General features: G+C 52.6%; 1 protein-coding gene across 1 annotated transcript; it reads left to right on the forward strand.

Moving 5' to 3' along the window:
- Positions 1 to 901: 901 nt before the first annotated feature.
- On the forward strand, positions 902 to 21,215 carry LOC144265837 (tripartite motif-containing protein 72-like). The gene is made up of 6 exons (XM_077818868.1): positions 902 to 1,085; positions 2,987 to 3,127; positions 11,391 to 11,472; positions 12,855 to 12,955; positions 15,488 to 15,598; positions 19,791 to 21,215. The coding sequence occupies exons 1-6, from the start codon at positions 902 to 904 to the stop codon at positions 20,366 to 20,368; spliced, it is 1,197 nt and encodes a 398-aa protein (XP_077674994.1). The 3' UTR covers positions 20,369 to 21,215.
- Positions 21,216 to 22,223: the final 1,008 nt, after the last annotated feature.

The raw sequence follows: 22,223 nt of genomic DNA on the forward strand, positions 1-22,223 counted from the left end.
GGGGTCACCATCCCTGCCCATCCTGGCTAATAGCCATTGATGGACCGATCCTCCATGAATTTATCTAGTTCTTTTTTGAACCCTGTTATAGTCTTGGCCTTCACAACCTCCTCTGGCAAGGAGTTCCACAAGTTGACTGTGCGTTGTGTGAAGAAATACTTCCTTTTGTTTGTTTTAAATCTGCTGCCTTTTAATTTCATTGGGTGGCCCCTAGTTCTTGTGTAAGAAGAAGGAGTAAATAACACTTCCTTATTCACTTTCTCCACACCAGTCATGATTTTATAGACTTGTATCATATCATCCCCATAAACCCGGTGTGACCCCTCCAACTTCGTTCTGCCTTTCCCAGGGGAGAAGGAGGATCATAGAATCATAGAATATCAGGGTTGGAAGGGACCTCAGAAGGTATCTAAGTCCAACCCCCTGCTCAAAGCAGGACCAATCCCCAATTTTTGCACCAGATCCCTAAATGGCCCCCTCAAGGATTGAACTCATAACCCTGGGTTTAGCAGGCCAAAGCTCAAACCACTGAGCTGCCCCTCCCCCCAGGATCTAACCCTGGACCCAGTCATGGCCCATCCCCTGCTGGAGATCTTGCCGGATGGGAAGGAGGTGAAATGCGGGAGTTTCAGGAAGAACGTCAGCTCCAGCCTCAGCCAATTCGACACGGCCAACTGCCTGGTGGCCCCGCAGAGCTTCAGCATGGGGCGGCACTACTGGGAGGTGTTCGTGGGCCAGAAGACACGCTGGAACCTCAGGCCTGGCGGAGAAACAGGGCAGATTGATCCAGAGGAAATCCCGGTGGCCGACCTTGGCTGAGGTTTGTGCCGAGGGCTCATGGCTCATCGGCTACAGCCAGGAGAAGGCCGGGAAGTTGTACTGGGCATTTGACACCAACCCGATGCCCTTTGACTATAACCCCAACCCTCAGACCATCAGGGTCTATCTTGACTACGAGGCCCGGGAGGTCTCCTTCTACAACACCAATGGCCCCAATGCGCCGATCAGCCTGTACACCTTCCACACCGCCTTCTGCGGCACCCCCGTCTATCCCGTCTTCGACCCCTGCTGGCACAACAAGGGGGGCAACGCCCAGCCCCTCAAGAGCCTGTGACTTGCCAGCTCCCTATTAGGGACAAGGGGGTAGAGACCAAAGCAATCGCAGCCTCCAATACCAGCGTAGCTATAAGGCCAGCTAGTTATGCCGCACACATGGGTGGATAGTTGGTAAGTTGGGACCGCACCAGGGACTTCGGATGTTAAAGTACGAGTCTCTTCTGCTCCAGATCCCAGATGCAGTTGCATGGCATGGCTGTTCTGGCTGCATCCAAACTCCTGTGCAGGAGAGACATTGAAAATACAGTAAGCTGAGACAATGAATGCCACAGCAGGCCCCTTCTGACACCCCGTGCCCAGCGCTGACACCAGTGTCACCTCCTCTGCTGAGCAGCAGCTGAATTCAGGGCTTCTCAGGCCAGCTGCCCAATGGAGGAGAAATCAGTGACCCAGAGCCTGGGTGTTTTCTCAATGCACCTTTATATTGCACCAGATACACCAGTCCTGGCACAGAGGTGGGCACAAATGGCACACAGACAATCCCTTCGTTCAGAGATCTCAGCCCAAACATCAGTGTCTGGGGAATGCAGTCTAGTTAGAGAGACTGAGGCAGGAACAAACTCTCCTGCTGCTTGCAACAGTGCCCCCCAGAAAGCCTGCATCCTAAACTACCATCACCACAATTGTGAAATCCCCGTCATTGGCGGTTTTTAAGAACAGGTTGGACAAACACCTGTCAGGGCTGGTCTAGATTAACTTGGCCCTGCCTCAGTGCAGGGGGCTGGACTTGATGACCTCTCAGGGTCCCTTCCAGATCTATGGTCCTACATCTCTTCCAAAGACTGAACACTTGCTCACACACTAAGAAAAAAACACTTAAGATGTCTTAACAGCATCATCTGGTGGCTCCTGCGCTAACCACATTCAACCTGTTTCCCTGAACTATTGAGGGTTTTCCTGGCCAGTCCTTCAGAAAACCCTCCCTTCCAAACATCATCCCTGTATAAGTCACTGTCAGGGCATTTCATTGTCTCAGCTCTCTGCATTTTGCCTTGATCTACACAGATGGTCAGTCGTGACTGGCGTTATATCAGCTAACTCAGGGAGACATGACCAAAGAGCACTCAACACCACGGTGATGGGCACAGAATAAGATCCAGAACACACTAGAAAAAGAGGAGCGAACAGATCCTCCCCAACCTTCTTTTGCCCAGAATTTCTTGCTGCAGGACCTGCACCAGACCCCCTATAACACAGAGACCAGGGCTAGGGTTTTCCAAAGCGACAAGTGATTTGGGGTGCCCAAATGGAGAGAGCTGATTTGCAGAGCACTTTCTGAAATCCCAGCGCTGTAACTTACTTTTCAAACTCTTGGCCTAATTGTGAGCGGGATCCCAGGCCCCGCAGGAGAGATCAAACATCCATTGTCTCTGTTTAGATTAGTGAAAGCCCACTGTGCACCTAATTCCTCTCTGCCCCACTAACCCGTCCCTTGTATTAATCATATTAACTTTCTCAGGAGCGTTTTGATTTGCTACGGGCTTTAGTACACGTGTGGCTAAGATTTTACAGGGCTTGTGCTTTTGATTTCGCCTCAATGTGATTTTTATTTTGCTCAATAGAAAAAGATAATGGAATTCTCCATGGTTGCCTAGCATCCTGAATCCCGACTCAGTGTCTCTCTCCAGAACCCAGGAAATCCAGGGCTGGCTGAGTTTCTCTTAACCGCCTCCTCAATTTAACCCTCCCACTGCTGTGGACACATAGACACTGCTGAACACAGAGTCCTTCCACTCCATCTCCCTCCTGTAACCCCGACTCCCCAGCTCACTGTTGTCACCTTTCGGGTGGTCAATTCAGACCAGGGAGAGGTGGTGTCAACACCCTCCTTGTAATCCTGAGTGTCTCAAATGCGTCTCTGCTGTCCCAGCCCAGAAACCCACAGCCAGCCGACGGGCGTGTGGTTCCCCGAGTGCCGTGCAGCCCTGGATTGGTGCTTTGACTACAGGAGCCCGCTTGTTACACCATGGCCACACGCTGGTCTCCACCAGCCTTGGTGACTACTCACAGGGTGAGCCCAGCGCCCTCAGAGCTAAACTTCCCCCATTTCGGCTGCCTTGAAGTGCCCAACCCTCTCCGGGGCCACTCAGAGATGTAATAATGTCCCTCGCTCCCTTATCTAGAGCAAAGCCCAGGATTTACCCCCAGCTGCTGCTGGAACGGAGCTTTGCACGTTCAGCACCGCTGGTGAGTTCGGGTACATGCGAGACAGACACAGTGGTTACAAGCAAATAAAAATGAAATTCGCTTCCGAGTGGCTCAACGTAACTCAACAATCTACTGCCTGGGTCCCTATCGACAAAACAGGGATCATGATACTGATCTCCATTTGTAAGGCCTATCTGAGAGATTAAAGCTGCTTGGAATGTTTTTCAAACACATTTTTAAAACGTCAGAAATTTCGCCTGTTTTGAAAAAGAAGAATTTTTGGTGAGAATATTTAAATTTTTTCAAAAAGTTCCTTTGAAAAAATTAGAAAGAAATTTTCCATTAAAAATGCTGGTTGTTTTTCAAAATGGGTTTGCTCTTTGTTTTCAGTTTCCTTTTGTTGTTGTTTGTACCACCCCGTTGTAACCGAGCCTCAACTTGTAAACAGAAATGTCGAATCAGTCTCACTGCAGGTACGCTAAGGGCTGCATTAAGGAGGCTGTGTTGGTGAGTATCTGAGTGTGTGTTTGTTGTGAGTATCTGAGTGTTTGTTGTGAGGACAGTTTGACCGTGTGCTTGATTAGTGGTTTGAAAAGAGTGGGAACTGGGAGTGCTTTGTTCCAGGTGAGAATTAAGTGGGCCTGACTGTATAAAAAGCCAGACAGCTGCGAACCAGCTGAGCAGTGAACAGAAGGAGTTTGCCTGGGAGTTCGCCCGGGGAGAGCCCACTGCGGCTTACATCTTGCCTAAGTCTCTGAGTAATTACTACAACTCCTGAGGAAGCTCGTAGAAGGAAGGTAATATGGATGGGGGGTGTTCAGCTGTTGTGACCCACACTGGATGTGCCATGTTTGTCTTTCTTCCACAGGAAAGAAGTGACTTTGTCTGTACAAAGTGCAAGCTGGTCTCCATATTGGAAGAGAAGGTTCAAGGTCTGGAGCAACAGGTATCGACCCTGCGTTGCATAAGAGAAACTGAAGATTTCCTGGTCAGATGTCAGGATGTGCTTCTACGGGCACAAGGTTCTGAAGATTCAGAGCAGGCTGCACATCGGGGACAGGAGGATGGTGAAGAAATTCGGCATCATGTGACCTCCAGAAGAAGAAAGGGAAACTTCCATGTACCAGCAATGCCGGTACAGGTAAGTAACCGTTTTCACGTTCTCTCCACAGGTACTAATGCAGAGAGTGGACCAGATGATACGTCTGAGGGAAGGGAGCAGAAGGAGACTCCGCCGATTGGAAGGCATGAGATGCGCTGTCCTAGGGTTGGGGGTTCCAGGACCACCGCTCCCAAGAGAAGGAGGTGGGTGGTGGTAGTCGGAGATTCTCTTCTCAGGGGGACTGAGTCATCTATCTGCCACCCCGACCGGGAAAACCGAGAAGTCTGCTGCTTGCCAGGAGCTAAGATTCACGATGTGATGGAGAGACTGCCGAGACTCATCAAGGCCTCGGATCGCTACCCCTTCCTGCTTCTCCACGTGGGCACCAATGATACTGCCAAGAATGACCTTGAATGGATCACTGCGGACTACGTGGCTCTGGGAAGAAGGATAAAGGAGTTTGAGGGGCAAGTGGTGTTCTCGTCCATCCTCCCCGTGAAAGGAAAAGCCCTGGGTAGAGACCGTCGAATCGTGGAAGTCAACGAATGGCTATGCAGGTGGTGTCGGAGAGAAGGCTTTGGATTCTTTGACCATGGGATGGTGTTCCAAGAAGGAGGAGTGCTAGGCAGAGACGGGCTCCACCTAACGAAGAGAGGGAAGAGCATCTTCGCAAGCAGGCTGGCAAACCTAGTGAGGAGGGCTTTAAACTAGGTTCACTGGGGGAAGGAGACCAAAGCCCTGAAGTAAGTGGGGAAGTGGGACACCGGGAGGAAGCAGGAGCAGGAGCGCGTGAGAGGGGAGGGCTCCTGCCTCATACTGAGAAAGAGGGGCGATCAGCGGGTTATCTCAAGTGCCTATACACAAATGCAAGAAGCCTGGGAAACAAGCAGGGAGAACTGGAAGTCCTGGCACAGTCAAGGAATTATGATGTGATTGGAATAACAGAGACTTGGTGGGATAACTCACATGACTGGAGTACTGTCATGGATGGATATAAGCTGTTCAGGAAGGACAGACAGAGCAGAAAAGGTGGGGGAGTTAAATACAGTGCAAGAGAGCAGTATGACTGCTCAGAGCTCAAGTGTGAAACTGCAGAAAAACGTGAGAGTCTCTGGATTAAGTTTAGAAGTGTGAGCAACAAGGGTGATGTCGTGGTGGGAGTCTACTATAGAGCACCGGACCAGGGGGATGAGGTGGACGAGGCTTTCTTCCGGCAACTCACAGAAGTTACTAGATTGCAGGCCCTGGTTCTCATGGGAGACGTCAATCACCCTGATATCTGCTGGGAGAGCAATACAGCCGTGCACAGACAATCCAGAAAAGTTTTTGGAAAATGTAGGGGACAATTTCCTGGTGCAAGTGCTGGAGGAACCAACTAGGGGCAGAGCTCTCCTTGACCTGCTGTTCACAAACCGGGAAGAATTAGCAGTGGAAGCAAAAGTGGATGGGAATCTGGGAGGCAGTGACCATGAGATGGTCGAGTTCAGGATCCTAACACAAGGAAGAAAGGAAAGCAGCAGAATACGGACCCTGGACTTCAGAAAAGCAGACTTTGACTCCCTCAGGGAACTGATGGGCAAGATCCCCTGAGAGAATAACATGAGGGGGAAAGGAGTCCAGGAGAGCTGGCTGTATTTTAAAGAATCCTGATTGAGGTTCCAGGGACAAACCATCTCGATGTGTATAAAGAATTGTAAATATGGCAGGCGACCAGCTTGGCTTTACAGTGAAATCCTTGCTGATCTTAAATACAAAAAAGAAGCTTACAAGAAGTGGAAGATTGCACAAATGACCGGGGATGAATATAAAAATATTGCTCGGGCTTGCAGGAGTGAAATCAGGAAGGCCAAATCACACCTGGAGTTGCAGCTAGCAAGAGATATTAAGAGTAACAAGAAGGGTTTCTTCAGGTATGTTAGCAACAAGAAGAAAGTCAAGGAAAGCGTGGGCCCCTTACTGAATGAGGGAGGCAACTTAGTGACAGAGGATGTGGAAAAAGCTAATGTACTCAATGCTTTTTTTGCCTCTGTCGTCAGGAACAAGGTCAGCTCCCAGACTCCTGCATTGGGCAGCACAGCATGGAGAGGAGGTGACCAGCCCTCTGTGGAGAAAGAAGTGGTTTGGGACTGTTTAAAAAAGCTGGATGAGCACAGGTCCATGGGGCTGGATGCGTTGCATCCGAGAGTGCTAAAGGAGTTGGCGGATGTGATTGCAGAGCCATTGGCCATTATCTTTGAAAACTCATGACGATCGAGGGAGGTCCCGGAGGACTGGAAAAAGGCTAATGTAGTGCCCATCTTTAAAAAAGGGAAGAAGGAGGATCCTGGGAACTACAGGCCAGTCAGCCTCACCTCAGTCCCTGGAAAAATCATGGAGCAGGTCCTCAGGGAATCCATTCTGAAGCACTTAGAGGAGAGGAAAGTGATCAGGAACAGTCAACATGGATTCACCAAGGGCAAGTCATGCCTGACTAATCTAATTGCCTTCTGTGAGGAGATAACTGGCTGTGTGGATGAGGGGAAAGCAGTGGACTTGTTGTTCTTTGACTTTAGCAAAGCTTTTGACACAGTCTCCCACAGTATTCTTGCCAGGAAGTTAAAGAAGTATGGGCTGGATGAATGGACTATAAGGTGGGTAGAAAGCTGGCTAGATTGTTGGGCTCAATGGTTAGTGATCAATGGCTCCATGTCTAGTTGGCAGCCGGTATCAAGTGGAGTGCCCCAAGGGTCGGTCCTGGGGCCGGTTTTGTTCAATATCTTCATAAATGATCTGGAGGATGGTGTGGATTGCATCCTCAGCAAGTTTGCGGATGACACTAAACTGGGAGGAGAGGTAGATACGCTGGAGGGTAGGGATAAGATCCAGAGGGACCTAGACAAATTGGAGGATTGGGCCAAAAGAAATCTGATGAGGTTCAATAAGGATAAGTGCAGGGTCCTGCACTTAGGATGGAAGAATCCAATGCACCGCTACAGACTAGGGACCGAATGGCTTGGCAGCAGTTCTGCAGAAAAGGACCTAGGGGTTACAGTGGACAAGAAGCTGGATATGAGTCAACAGTGTGCCCTTGTTGCCAAGAAGACCAATGGCATTTTGGGATGTATAAGTAGGGGCATTGCCAGCAGATCGAGGGACGTGATCGTTCCCCTCTATTCGACACTGGTGAGGCCTCATCTGGAGTACAGTTTTGGGCCCCACACTACAAGAAGGATGTGGAAAAATTGGAAAGAGTCCACCATGGGTGCTCTGATCTGGGTCGGGCGATCTGTGCCATTCCCAGCACTGTTTTCAGTGGGGCCTTAGGTTCCACTATAATGCAAAGAAGAAATAATAGCAGAGAGTGACGGATAGAAAAAGAGAAGCAGTCGGAGACGGAGAAATATTGATTGACCAAGTAGGGGGCCCTGGCTCATTCCCCCAGGCAGGGAATCCCCCTGGCCTGCTGGCTCCTCAGCTGCAATTTGGGGTGGCTTGGAGCAGTGGAAGCTTGCTGGATGAATGAGAAGAGGAATTGGAAATGGAGAAGAAGGAGGGCCCACACTCCCATGATCAGTAGGGACCCTGCAGTGGGAGTGCGGAGAGACATCAGGGTGCGGGGGGCTGAGTGAGGGATTGGGCCCATCTCTCAGGGTCCCCTGGTGGGTAGCGGTGGGGTGGAGTACAGGAAGGAGCCCAGGACTAACAAAAGCCCATTTGGGACTTTTCCAGAGTGATTTAGGGCTGGCGTTTGGCCAGAACTGGCAGGCTGAGTATGTGATTTTCTCGAAATGGGAGTGAAAGTAGGGGATATTTTCCAGATATTTACCGTCTGTTACTGGCACAGAGAGCGCACTGATAAAGTTTGTGGACTACACCAAGCTGGGTGGAGTTGCAAGTGCTTTGGAGGATAGGAGGAAAATTCAAAATGATCTGGACAAACTGGGGAAATGGTCTGAAGCCAATAGGATGAAATTAAATAAGGACAAATGCAAAGTCCCCCACTTCGGAAGGAACAATCCGTTGCACGCATACAAAATGGGCAATGACTGCCTAGGAAGGAGAACTGCGGACAGGGATCTGGGGGTCCCAGTGGATCACAAGCTAAATATGAGTCAACAGTGTAACGCTGTTGCAAAAAAAGCAAACATCCTTCTGGACTTTATCAGCAGGAGTGTTGTAATCAGGACACGAGAAGTGATTCTTCCGCTCTGCTCTACACTGATTAGGCCTCAGCTGGAGTATTGTGTCCAGTTCTGGGCGCCACATTTCAGGAAGGATGTGGACAAATCGGAGAAAGTCCCGAGAACAGCAACAACAATGATTAAAGGTCTAGAAAACATGACCTGTGAGGGAAGATTGAAAACACTGGGTTTGTTTACTCTGGAGAAGAGAAGACTGAGAGGGGATGTGAGAACAGTTTTCAAGTACATAAAAGTTTGTTACAAGGAGGAGGGAGAAAAATTGTTCTCCTTAACCTCTCAGGATAGGACAAGAAGCAATGGCCTTACATTGCAGCAAGGGCGGTTTAGGTTGGACCTTAGGAAAAACTTCCTACCTGTCCAGGTGGTTAAGCACTGGAATCAATTGCCCAGGGAGCTTGTGGAATCTCCATCATTGGGGATTTTTAAGAGCAGGTTGGACAAACACCTGTCAGGGATGGTCTAGAGAATACTTAGTTCTACCTTGAGGGCAGGGGACTGGACTAGATGACCTCACGAGGTCCCTTCCAGTTCTCTGATTCTCCTTGCAGCCCTCCCCCTTTCTGATCTGTGCTTCTCTTCTTTATCATCACTACGCAGCTCCTCCCCAGCTGGGCTTCTCCCTCAGTTGAACCTGGCCCACCCTCCAGGAGCAGCCAGTGTGATGATCAGGGTCCAGACAGCCCAGGGGGAGAGAAAGGGGTCTGAGCCCCTGAGAATAAGCAATTGAATCAACTGATTATACACAATATTACTGTAATGTAAAAGTGTCTCAAGGAGGTCTCTTATGAAAGCTGGTGACACACTGGTGATTAATTGTCACGGAGTCCCCGGGCGATGCTCTGGAACTGCTCCCGACGAAGCCAGTCAGGACTCTGGGGGAGTCTCCTTTATGGAAACAGCCTCTCTGCAGGACCCACAGCTCACACACTTTCCACCTTCCTGGGTCTGACCTCGGAGCATTCAGCATCCTCTGCCCCTCCGTGCGCTTCCCACAGTGAGTCCGCCCAGGCAGGCTCCTGGGGAAGCCAGAGGGTCCTGCCCCCCAACTCCGCAGTCAGACATGACTCTCAGCCGGCCAGTAAAACAGAAACTTTATTAGACGACAGGGACATGGTCTAACACAGAGCTTGTAGGTGCAGAGAACAGGACCCCTCAGCTGGGTCCATTTTGGGGGGGCAGTAAGCCAGACAACCACTTCTGCACTTCACTCCATGTCCCCAGCCACATCTGCACTTCACTCCGTGTCCTTTCTCTCCCCCAAACTCTCTCCCAAACTGAAACTCCCTCCAGCCCCACCTCCTCTGGGCTTTGTGCCTTTCCCGGGCCAGGAAGTCACCAGATTCCTTTGTTCTCCAACCCTTTAGCTCTCACCTTGCAGGGGGGAAGGGCCAGGACATCAGTGGCCAGGAAACAGGGTGTTGGCCATTTTCTGTGTCCAGACCTCTGCACACACCTGTCCTCTAGGGCTCTGCAATGATCATACACCCTTATCCCACCACCTAGAGACTTAAGATCTGCATAGGGGAAACTGAGGCACCCCCACAATATTCAGAGGAAACATGAAGAACAGTCCCGCTCTGTCACATTAATATCACTGTGAAATGTCTGTATTTAAACTACAGGAAGAATTATGGATACTCACTGATATGCTTTAAAGTGTATGTTGAAAGAAAGGGAGAAACAGGTCTCTCTCAGACAAGAGAGAAGGCAGCTATCTATCTGTCTCCAATGTACATGAAAACAATGGAAGCCCCGTTTACATATGAATCAGTAGTGGGGTGGGAAGTCAACAGGAAGGGGAGAACAGGAGGGGATCATCCTGACTCTGGGGACAAAACAATGAGTTTTGGAAAACACAAGCAGAAGCAAAAAAACATTTGGCATCTGTTACTGAGGGACCATTAGGTACAACACCCTGCAAGCCAATGAAGGTTGGGTCCCGTGGTCTGGAGCACTAGAGATGCTGATACCTTGATGTAAGTTAGGAAATTGCTTAGGCCAAGATTGTAACTTGCTAGAATTAAGTTTTAGTCACTTGCAAGTGTGTCTTGTTTTGTTTGTAACCAGACCCAGCCAGCTGGGCTGTCAAAGAATTATCCGAGACACAGCAGAGAACATGAGTCTTTGTTGGCTGTGGCCATGCACGTTGCTCCATCCACACGGCAGGAAATTTGCCAGGTTGGTCAAGCGCTGCACTGAGACCACTCAAGTGAGCACTTCTTTGGGAAGCTGTCTCGCCTCGTTCCATCAGACATGGGGGGATATCGCCACCAACAAACGGGTGCTAGATGTCCTCACCCACGGCTAGATCATCCAGTTCATCTCGCTCCCCCTTCATCCCTCTTCAGGGGCCCTTCTCCCAGGAGCCTTTTACAAACAGAAATGGCCTCGCTGCTCCAGCTGGGAGCCATGGAGGTGCTGGCTCAGGAAATCAGAGGAAGGGGTTTCTACTCCTAGTGTCTCCTCATCCGGAAGAAGAAAGCGGCGGAGTGGGGGGGTCTGCAAGCCATCCTAGACCTGAGGAAACTCAACCAATGCATGCACTGCCTCAGGTTCAGGATGGAAACGTTTGCCTCCACCAGTCCGTCTCCTTCCAGGCTGGATCGTGGCTCTCAACTGGCAGATGCCTGCTTTCCTATCTGCCATCCACCCGGCCCACAGCAAGTATCAGATTCACGGGGGCGCATGAGCAGCCAGCCATCCAAGTACAGGTAGCCGTGAAGTCCCAGCTTCCTTAGATGCCCTGCCACCAGGCACTTCGTGAACACCCCTGCTGCTGTGGAGAGACCAAAGGGCAGTAACCTGTACCGGTAACGGCTGAGCTCCCCTGTGGGTCTTCCTAGTTGCCTTCACGCTGGCATGCAGAGTCAGTGAGATCCAGGCCCTCACGGCTGGGTTGCTCTACACGTCACCCCACAGGACAAGGTGGTGATGAGACCAACTCATCTCCCAGGTGGTCTCAGGATTCCCCTTGAATTCTTCCCAGAGCCGCACCTTTCTCCGTGGGAAAGAAGCTTCACACTCGAGATGTCTCCAGAACCTGCTCTACCCCCCGGACAGTGCGACAGATATTGCAACCCCAGGCCGTATCTTGGGGAACCACGCTACGAAATCTATGACTGGTTTGTATGATTATCTCCTGCTCCATGGGGGAGGCTAACGGCTCTTCCAGGAACTAACACCAGTGTGGGGTGGTGATTACCCCGGGATTGTTAACAGCTCCAGAGAGCCACCACCCGCCGGAGAGGCTTGTATGGGCTGGCTCAGGCTAGGTTTTCCAGAGACTGAAGGCTTTTGTTATACAAGGCTGAGTTTATCCAGCCTCGTGGCCTCTTTCTGATCCAGCAAACGGACAGAACTTTTGGTCCAACGGGCCCGAGTAGTCCGAGGAAGGGTTGGGATTTTAGCCTCCCTGATGGGGGATTTCCGGTGCATTCAGTGTGCCTGTAAATCCATTTCTTGTCTCCATGTTTTCTCTGGAGGCTTTTCTCCTGAAGAAGTGAGCTTGCTTTGGAGACACCGTTTGGGTCACTGGTCAATCGCTTGTCATGTCTGTGGAGAGTAACCACGGCACAGGTGCTGGCCTGATGGCAGACCGGCTGCTGGGGATATCACAGGGAACTACAGGGGGCCACAGCCAAAAACCTCCGGTCAGACGGGAGTGGGTCACGGGCCCCTGCCCAGAGAGAGCTGACAGCTGGAGGCCTGAGACCCAAACAGGCATTTCTACAGCAGGCCACGGAGCGGATCAAAGGTGCAGTTACCCTGAGACTGTGCCAGACGGGACCCAGCTCTTCAGACTTTCTCCTCACCTCCTTTCACCCCAGAGACGCTCCAAGGGGATTGCTTGGCATGTCTCCAACTGTGACAACTGTACGCGAACTGACTATTCCTTCTGGTTTTCAGCTCAGAAATTTCAGTTGAGATTTTTTTTCCCAAAATGTCAAAATATTCCACAGAAACAATCCCCCAGTTTCTGACCAGCTCCATCAAAAACCCTTTTACCTGCCTAACGCTTTGGAAAATTCTGGCCTTAAGTTTTCCCCTCTCTAGAGTCTAGAGGGAAGAAGAAGGCTGGGCCAAGAAGGAAAACTTAAAGGGGGATTTTTATGGGCAGGGTAGAATTAGTAAAAGTGAAAGTGACACCGGGGAAGAGTTAACAGCTGGTTACACTAGCCACACTGCGAGATAACAACGTGACTTGAAGCAGAGGGGTGGCTCGTTCTGTGATAGCCAATGGGATTGCAGGGACCTGCATGCTGTACAGCACTCCTGCGCTCTTATTGGCTGGGACGGTATAATTCCAGTCGATATAATTACAGACCGACGGAATATCTACACCGGTGCTTGCCTCAGCCCTTCAGATCTTCCCTCGGCCCTGGGGCTGCGAGTGCCTGGCTCTCGGCGGGTAAGTCAGTCCTGCTCCATGGGGGTTACCAGTCGCTAGATGGGGGGAAGGATAGCTTGGTGGTTTCAGCGACCTGCTAAACCCAGGGTTGTGAGTTCAATCCTTGAGGGGGCCATTTAGGGATCAGGGGAAAAATTGGGGATTGGTCCTGCTTTGAGCAGGGGGTTGGACTAGATACCTCCTGAGGTCCCTTCCAACCCTGAGATTCTATGAGGGAACGGGCCGTGAGGGAGCAGCGTTGGCTAGTGATTAGGGCAGGAATGAAAGATCTTGGGTTTCTCTTGGCTTTGACTTTAACTCGCTGGGGGAGTTTGGGCAAGTCGCCCTTGGGCCGGGGGGCTGCTGGAAGAAAAGTTTGCCCTCGCGTCTGATGAGTGAACTTGGGCTGCACCTCACCCCCTCCCTCTGCACCCAGCCACAGCCACAGGCAATCGGGGCTTCCCTGGAAGGGGAGCCGTCCCTTCCCCGCTCCCTCCTCTTGTCTGGATTCATCCTGCTGGAGGAATTTTCCCTTCCAGAGAGGAAGTTTTGTCTCCCCCCCACACACACACACTCTGGTCAGCACCCCCTCCTCCCCGCGTCAGGATGGATTGATTCCCTTCCCCTGGATCCACCCCCCCAGTACCCCGCTGCCTGGGAATTTCTCCAATCACATCCAGCCCAGTCCCCTGGATCAGCTTCCAGCCAGGAGCCTCTTTCCCCGGACAGCGCTAGGCAGGCAGCCAGCAGCCCAGCGAGCAGGGGCAGGAAGGGAAAGATAAATGTAAGCGGGGGAATAGTCCCGCTCTTGTGGGGAACTGTCCTGGCTATCGCACTACCCCGGTGAAGTGGGCCAGAGAAAGGATCCGAGTCCTCGCTCCCACTTCCTTTACCCAGTGGCCTCCCTGCCCTTGAGGACTCCCCTTCCACTCTCCTGTCTGGCAGAGTCCTCGTAACCCCGACAAGGCTGAGCGCAGGATTCCTGGGGGGCTCGACCCCCAACCCTGCTGCGGTCACCTAGGACAGGGGCTAGGGTATCCCCACTCCGGGGCACTCTCTCTGCACCGCGCACTTCTCTGACCCACTGACCCTTACATACAAGTTAAAGCAAACGCAAGTTATTTCATCAACAATTAATTTAAAAAAGAAGGGAAAATGGGAAAGGTTAAAGGAAACACATCACCCCGCTCTGTGGCAGGGAACATCACAAACCGTGTCTCTGGAACGTCCGGGCAGTTCACAGTCTGCTCCTGGTAAGTCCCAGGCCTTCTTCTCCGGCCCTGGCCATGCTGCAGGGATGCTGTGGGATGGACACTTGCTCTGGTGGGGGCCACACGTCCTCAGGCTCTAAGTGGTAGGACCCTCCTGCCCAGTGTCGCCCCCACCCTCTCGGGGTTAAGATCCAAGCCTGGCCTGCAGAGCCCCTTGGCTGAGGCATTTCCCTGTGCTGGGCCCGCTGCCCAGGGTCCCCCTCGCTCTCCCCAGCTGCTCACCGCACCCAGCTCCGGACTGCTCCAGCCCCAGCTCCACCACTCGGTCTCTGCTGCTCGGCCTCCAGCTCCCTGGGCTGCTTTTCTGGCCCCTCTGGCTCTGGTTGCTGCAGCTCTGCTCCCAGGGCAAGTCTGCTCTCTCTGGGCTGTGCCTCTGGTCCCTCTGGATCTGGCTCCCCAGCTCTGCTCCCCAGCTTAGCTCGGGCCCCTGCTTTCTCCTTAGCTCAGTCCCACTCAGTCTGACCCAAGCAAATCCAGCTCACACAGAGGATGGGACCTCCCTGGCCTCCTGACTCCCTGATTAGCCTGCCCGCCCTGTCAATCAGGCTGACCTGGAGCATTGGCCTCTCCCCATTGCTCCTGGGGGCTGTCAGGCTCAGGGTCCTGATTCCCCATCAACCCTTCCCCCTCTTTAGTACTGGGAGCTAGCAACTAAAACTCCCCCACTGAATGTTAGTAAGGAGGCAACAGTCCCCTTACATAAAGGAAAGAAATGAAGCAGAAAGCCGCCTTTTAAAGCTTTGCTTTCACTGATTGCAAACCCGGGAGCCAGTCACGCTCTCCGGCAGGACATTAAAGACAAACCAACCCCCCGAAAAAAGGCAGAAGCCCGAAGCCACCCAGCCCGGGAAAGCCCCCAAACTAGCAACGTGCTGCTTAAGGAAATGAAATGGCGATTACACACACACAGAAGCCAGTCTGTGCTTGTTCCCCCCTCGCCTTTGGCCATGTCCCACCAGCTGCTCCCCTCCCACAAACATTGCAGCGTGTGTGAGAGTCCACGAGCTTCAAAGCGGGGTGTGTGTGGGGGGGGGGTGCAGCCCTGGGGACTGGGAGGAGCTGGAGCACAGACACCTGCTGGGCTGGCGGCTGGGGGGAGAGGATGGGCACCCCCCCCAAACTGACAGAGGCCCCCCAAACACAGACACCTTGCCCTAAAGGCAGGAAGGGGCAGAATGGAGAAAGCAGTGGGTGGGAGGCATTGGGGGTGCAGGGGACAGTCAGAGAGCCAAGAGGTAATGATTAAATCCATCAGGGATTAACGTGGATGTGTGTTTTCTAGGAATAAAGCAGAGGCAACAACATCCCCAGATCCACTTAGATCTGGTCAGTCAGATTGCCTGGATCAACTCGAGACGAGCCTTGGAACTCGAAATTGGTGATGGCTGCCCCGGTAGGTAGATTTTTCCTCTTTTTGCTCTAAGGATCATGGCATAAGTATCCTCCCCCCTCCACCCCACTCACCCACTTCTTTTTTTAAAGTCGTAATTTGATCACTGGTTAGTGTGAAGGGTGATACCAACTCAAGTGAATAAAGAAGAATAAACTGAATCAGCAGTTAAAAAGACATGCATTGTCTGGGGTCACGTGTCCCTCAGGCTGGAGAATAGAAAGGTACGTCAGAGAAGTAGCGTAACTCAAGTCGACGTAGCTTAGATCTACTTGCCGTGGGGTCCACACGGCACTGGGCTGACGGGAGAAACTCTCCCATTGACTCCCCTTACTCATCTCGTCCCAGTGGGGCACCAGACATTTATATTCCAATCGATTTATTTTATAATTATATGGTAAAAATGAGAAAGTCAGCCATTTCTCAGTAACGGGGTGCTGTGACACTTTTGTATTTTTATGTCTGATTTTGTCAGAAAGTAGTTTTTAAATGAGGTGAAACTTGGCAGTCAGCAAGACAAATCAGCCTCCTGAAAGGGGTCCAGTAGTCTGGAACGATTGAGAACCACTGATCTGGGTGCCTTCATGTGAATAGAGGACCATCAAGGTTTAACGACCCTCCTGTGTCACCATGCCTTGGAATTTCCCTCTGAGATGGAGGTAGAAGGACAGTAGGGAAGGCACAGACCAGGCTTACAATCAAAATGGAGATGGTAGCTGGATGCATGCACACAGGGAGCTCCGAAAATTAATCCAAACTCATGAACTGTACATAGGTTCCCCAAATCATCACAGTCCCCCCTTCTCCCTTTGCCCACATGCCCTTGCCCATAGCTCTGGCTCATTTTAAGGTCCAGATACTGAAGTTTAGATAAAGCCCCGGTGCAACTTGATCACAGTTGGAACCTGAGTTAGTACATGAAGATGGTGAAAGATCTGCATCTCTACCATCTGCTGTGTAAAGAACCAGACGTCTCGGAGTCATCTCTTGCTTTCCGAGCTCCAGGACCGTTTCAGCTGTTCCTTCGCTTCCTGAACTGCTTTCTGATATTCTTCAATTCCCTGTTGACAAGGAAATGAGACAGAACCACTTGATCCTATTTTCCTTTAGCCACAAATTCAATACGCCCAAGATCAATTTCCCTTCCTTGCTGGGAACAGGCTATACTGGTCTGAGCCCCTTTAGACCAGTCTAGGGCATCCATAGTTAACACATCACAATTTTTGTGCCTAGAGAGGAGCACAGCAGCAATATGAGCTCGGTCACCTCCGCCCAGCCCTGATTTTACCGAGGCTGTCAGAGCATGCTTTGCTGTGACCTCTCACACCTTTCCCGATGGGGATGGGCGTTCCCTCATGTTGTCATGTTTGGGTCGGTGGTGGTTGTAGCTGAAACACCTTAAAACTACTGTAGGACAGAGTACTTTTTGGACTAGCATAGAACCCAGGAGTCCTGGCTCCCAGGCCCCCTGCTCTAACCCACTAGACTCCACTTCCCTCCCAGATCCAGAGATAGACTCGAGCATTTGGAGGCAGCATTGCCCAGTGTATAGGGTAATAGACCAGGGCTCAGGACGCATGAGGTCTATTCCCAACTCTGCTACTGACTATTTGTGTCGCCTTGGCCAAGTCATTTCCCCTCTCTGGTCCTTTGTTTCCCCTCCCGCTCTTTGTCTGCCATTTCTACTTGCTGTGAGCTCTTCAGGACAGTGACAGCTTCTCATGGAGTGTCTGGGCAGCACCTGGCACCTGGGAGCCCAGGTCGGTGTAGCGCCCGGTGCAACGGGCTGCAGTCTTGGTCAGGAGGTCTGTGCAGCACCTAGTGTGATGGGGCCCCTATCTCAGTCAAGGAGGGTCTGTGGAGTGCCAGGGTCCCCGATCTTGCTCGGGGCAGGGGGGGGGCGGTCTGTGAAGTGCCCTGCCCCATGGAGGGCCCCAGTGTTGGTCAGGGTCTTTGTATAAAGCAATGGGGCCTGGAAAGGCTCTCAACTGCCCTTTTGCTCTCCCACCAGAGCAATAAAATGTGGCCAGGGAAAAAAGCTACCAAGAGTGGCCACGAGGACATTCCAGGTGAGTGAGGACGACTAGCCAGAGACCAGCATCTGATCCTGCACAGAGCCAGCCAAGGGGGGAGCAGGGGAAGAATGGAGGAGCTGGAGGGGAAAGTGGGGGGAGAGAGAGAAGAGGAGGAGGGGGAGCTGGGGAACGTGAGGAGGGGGGAGCTAGAGGGAACAGAAGCCGGGCCTCAGTCAAACCCAACAGGAGGTCACAGCTCCCCCCAACCTTGGAGTGGTGCAGGGGGAAATCTGGGGGGTTAGGCCTATAGGATCATCAGGGGTCTCCCATGGCCTAGTGTACGTTCCCAGGCTAATCGGGGTGACCATTGGCAGCAACTTGGATCCCCCCCTGCAGCCCTTCAGTGCAGTCCTGGCTGTCACTGGGCAGGGGGAGCGGTCCTGCTGAAATGACCCCCCACTGGCCGGAGTGCTGGGTAGAACAATCCTTAGGGTCTCTCGTCCCATGGGTCCCCAAAACACGTCCCAGACTGGGTATAACTCTGTGTTGGCAGGAGCGGGGCGTGTAAGACACAGGAAAAAAGAAAAGGAGTACTTGTGGCACCTTAGAGACTAACCAATTTATTTGAGCATGAGCTTTCGTGAGCTCACGAAAGCTCATGCTCAAATAAATTGGTTAGTCTCTAAGGTGCCACAAGTACTCCTTTTCTTTTTGCGAATACAGACTAACACAGCTGTTACTCTGAAATAAGACACAGGAAGTAACTGTCCCACTTTACTCAGTGCTGGGGAGGCCCCGGCTGGAGAACTGTGTCCAGTCCTGGGTGCCACGCTTTAGCAGAGATGTGGGCAAACTGGAGAGAGTTCAGAGGAGAGCAGCAAAACTGATGAGAGATTTAGAAATGCTGACCTGTGAGGCAAGGTTAGAATAACTGGACATGTTTAGTCTGGAGAGAAGTTGGAGCGGGGACCGGATGACAGTCTTCAGATACGTTACGGGCTGTTATACAGAGGATTGGGATCAATTGTTCTCCATGGCCACAGAAGGCAGGACAAGACGTAATGGGCTTAATTGTCACCGAGGGCAATTTAGATTAGCTATTAGGGGAAAGTTTCTCACTCTAAGAGCGGTTAAGCTCTGGAACTGGCTTCCAAAGGAGGTCGTGGGATGCCCGTGACGTAAGTTCCCTCTAAGCCACATGGCCGTGCAGCAGGCTATCAAGGGCCGCATGGCGGGGAGAGGTGACTCTCCCCTGTCCCCGGGTTGCTGCAGTGAGAGAGCGCTGGGGGGAGTCCTCTCTCCTTTGGGCAGCCCTGGGGCAGCCTGCACCCCAAATCCCTCATCTCGCCCCCCCCCCCAGAGCCCAGCACCTCAACCCTCTGCCCCAGCCCTGAGCCCCCTCCCGCACCCTGAACCCCTCATCCTCGGCTCCACCCCAGACCCCACATCCCCAGCCAGAGCCCTCACCCCCCCCACCCCAACCCTCTGCCCCAGCCCAGAGCCCCCTCCCACACTCCAAACCCCTCTGCCCCACCCCCACCATCCATCACCTCCATGTTGGTGCACATACAATTCATTCCGCACATGGACGTAGAAAATTCGAGGGAACATTGCCCGTCCCTGGAGGTTTTTAGGAACAGGCTTCACAAACCCCTGTCAGGGCTGGTCTAGGGTTACCTGGCCCTGTGCAGAGAGCTGGTTTAGGTGACCTCTCGAGGTCCCCTCCCTCCCCACATTTCTAGGATTCTGTGATTCTATAACAAGGATCCGTCAGCTGGCACTGAGATGCGGCCACCTCTGGTATGGGGCAGCTGTATATACACCCCACTGCTGGCCGCACAGCACCCTCTAGCGCGGCATGACTGGGGTGTTGGGGCCAGCACTGACTGAAAGGGGAGAGCAGCCCTCACTGAGCCCCCTGCCGGGCTCCCTGCAGCACCACACCCCCTACTGCCCTGCTGAGTCCAATGGCAGAGTCCCTCCCAGTGCTTTCCAGGGAGATCTCCCCTCCAAACCGCGACCCGGCCCACTTCTGCTTAGCATGAGACGGGCTGGGCTCACAGCAGGGGTGGGAAATCTGTGGCCCTCCCTAAAAATCAATATCAGGGGATGGCTACGATGGAAACAGCCATAAACCTGCAGAATAAAACTTTTCCTCCGACCCCCTCTGCCTTTCCCAGTGGAGAAGGAGGATCTAACCCTGGACCCAGACACGGCCCATCCCGAGCTGGAGATCTCAGCGGACGGGAAGGAGGTGAAATGCGGGAGTTTCAAGAACGTCAGTTGCAGCCCCAGCCAATTCGACACGGCCAACTGCGTGGTGGCCCAGCAGAGCTTCAGCTCAGGGCGGCACTACTGGGAGGTGTTCGTGGGCCAGAAGCCGCGCTGGAGCCTGGGCATCGTCTCGGAGCGAGCTGAGAGAAAGGGCAGATTGATTCAGAAGACCTCAGAGTCTGGTGACGTCTTCACCGAGGGCTACTGGCTGATCGGCTACAACAAGGAGAAGGCCGGGAAGCCATACTGGGTGTTTGACACCAACCAGATGCCCTTTGACTGTAGCCCCCACCCTAAGACCATCGGGGTCTATCTCAATTACACGAGCGGGGAAGTGACCTTCTACAACGCCAATAACCCTGATAATTTGATCCCCCTGTACTCCTTCTACAACGCTGCCTTCAAGAACGCCCCCGTCTACCCCATCTTCGACACCTGCTGGCATGACAATGGGGGCAACGCCCAGCCCCTTAAAATCCTGTGAGTGGCTGATTTACTAGTGGGGGTGGGGACCAAAGCCATCCCAGCCTTGGGGCTACCAGCATATACCGCGGGCTAGCCAGCTTCACAGCACTGTTCTGAGAGCCACACTAACCTCACCCAGCGACCAGGCAAAGCCGGCAAGGTCAGCTGAGACAGGCTTGGGGGGTTGGGAAGGGGCAGTGAAAAAGCAGGGAGCTGGGACCATGAGATACTCACTCACTACGGTATATTCACCCTCCTTCCTATTGGAGCTATTAGAGGGGGTTTCCCTTCAGCAACACCCCACCTCCACCCCCCGCCAAGGCCCTTCCTCCAATGCGTTTGTTGAGAGTAGGGTAAAAAATGTTTCTTACTATCACAGTATCTAGGTTACCCCTTCCAGAGCCAGGGAAGGACCCCAGGAGTCTTGGCTCCCAGCCCCCCACCCCTGCTCTAACCACTAGATCCCACTCCCCTCCAGCATTGGGGAGAAAACCCAGGAATGGATCCAGATTGCACCTGGTGTCGTCATTCTCACGAGAGCAAAGTGCACCTAAAACGCCACCCAGAGCATAAATGAAGGGACAAGCTCGTGGGGAGGGGTGAATTCTGCTCTCAGACAGGCCGATATATGTCACGAGTTACCCCATCAGGGAGCTCAGGGCTGATTCTGCTCAGTGCAAATGAGGAGTAACTGTTGGACTCCCTGCACTGTAAAGCCAGCGTTAAGAGCGAGGACAGTGAGATTCTGTGTTGACACTGGATTTGATTTACATTGTTCCAGAATGCACTGGCTGCTGTATCCCTTTCTACTGCTGTCTGCAATCTGCTGTTGCCTTTCGCTGCTCCAGCCCAGGGCTTGTGCTTCTCTGAGGATTTTATTTTACTTTGCTCAATAAAGAAAAATATTTGCCATAATTCCCCAGAATCCTGAGTTGTGACTCAGTTTCTCCATCCAGATCCCTGGGAATCTGGAGCCTGCTGAGACCTTTCCTCGGGTTAACCCTTGTGCTGCTGCAGATGTATACTGTGATGGGGTCCCCCGGGCACAACCTGGAACTGGGGTACCACTTTGCCCTCTTAACTCTCCACCCTGGGCTGTCTCTCACAGTGCTTTGCTCGTGACAAGGAGCAAACCCCTCCGGGCACTGTGATCACTCAGCCATCAGCATGTGGAGCCCCACACTCAGCTGAGTTGCATTAAGGCTCCCTGAGCCACTCACGAATCACACAGAGAAAGGCACCAGACAATTCCCCCAGCTCCACAGCCTTCACCCCAGAGCTGTACCATCTTGCCCTGGTTAGAGGCCTGATGAGTGCAAGTATTTAACCCAGTAAATCCCTCCCTCCATGTGGAGAGGACACCAACTAGCCTTTGTAGCCTGCAGGGCTATCCCTAGCTATTCTGGGGCTCTATGCAGCCCCCCCCCGGGGGGTGGGGAAGCAGGCCCCAGGCTTCCATGGGGGTGGAGTGGGGCTGACTTGGGGAGCAGGGGGGAAGCACCCTGCCGCACTCACCAGCGGCTGGGACTGGGTCGCTGCACTTCCTGCTGCCTGGCCCTGCCGCAGTCCTCAGGGGAGTGGGGGCCGGGCAGGGGCGGGAAGAGGCAGGGCAGGGGCTGGAGCAGCAGGCAGCTGCGCAGGGCACCAGGAAATGTGGTGCCCCAAATTGCCTGGTGCCCTATGCAGCTGTGTACTTTGCGTATGCGTAAGGATGGCCCTGGGAACCTGAGCTGAGATTCCCCAAGCACTTCCCACAAAACACACTGTTTTAGGTAAAATATAAAACAGATTAATTAACTCCAGAAAGACAGGCTTTAAGTGATTATAAGCGGTAGGCACAAAAGGTCAGCAATAGTTACCAAAGAAAATAAAAG

Source organism: Eretmochelys imbricata, chromosome 6 (genome assembly GCF_965152235.1).
Source record: "Eretmochelys imbricata isolate rEreImb1 chromosome 6, rEreImb1.hap1, whole genome shotgun sequence".
Taxonomy (NCBI): Eukaryota; Metazoa; Chordata; order Testudines; family Cheloniidae; genus Eretmochelys; species Eretmochelys imbricata.

Excerpts from the sequence above, each read along its gene's own strand:
- LOC144265837 (XM_077818868.1), top strand. The coding sequence starts at position 902 with ATGCCCTTTGACTATAACCCCAACCCTCAGACCATCAGGGTCTATCTT. Across the intron at positions 1,086-2,986 it reads CTGCTGGCACAACAAGGGGG|CCCAGAAACCCACAGCCAGC; the intron begins GCAACGCCCAGC and ends CTGCTGTCCCAG. Across the intron at positions 3,128-11,390 it reads CCTTGGTGACTACTCACAGG|TTGCCTTCACGCTGGCATGC; the intron begins GTGAGCCCAGCG and ends GGGTCTTCCTAG.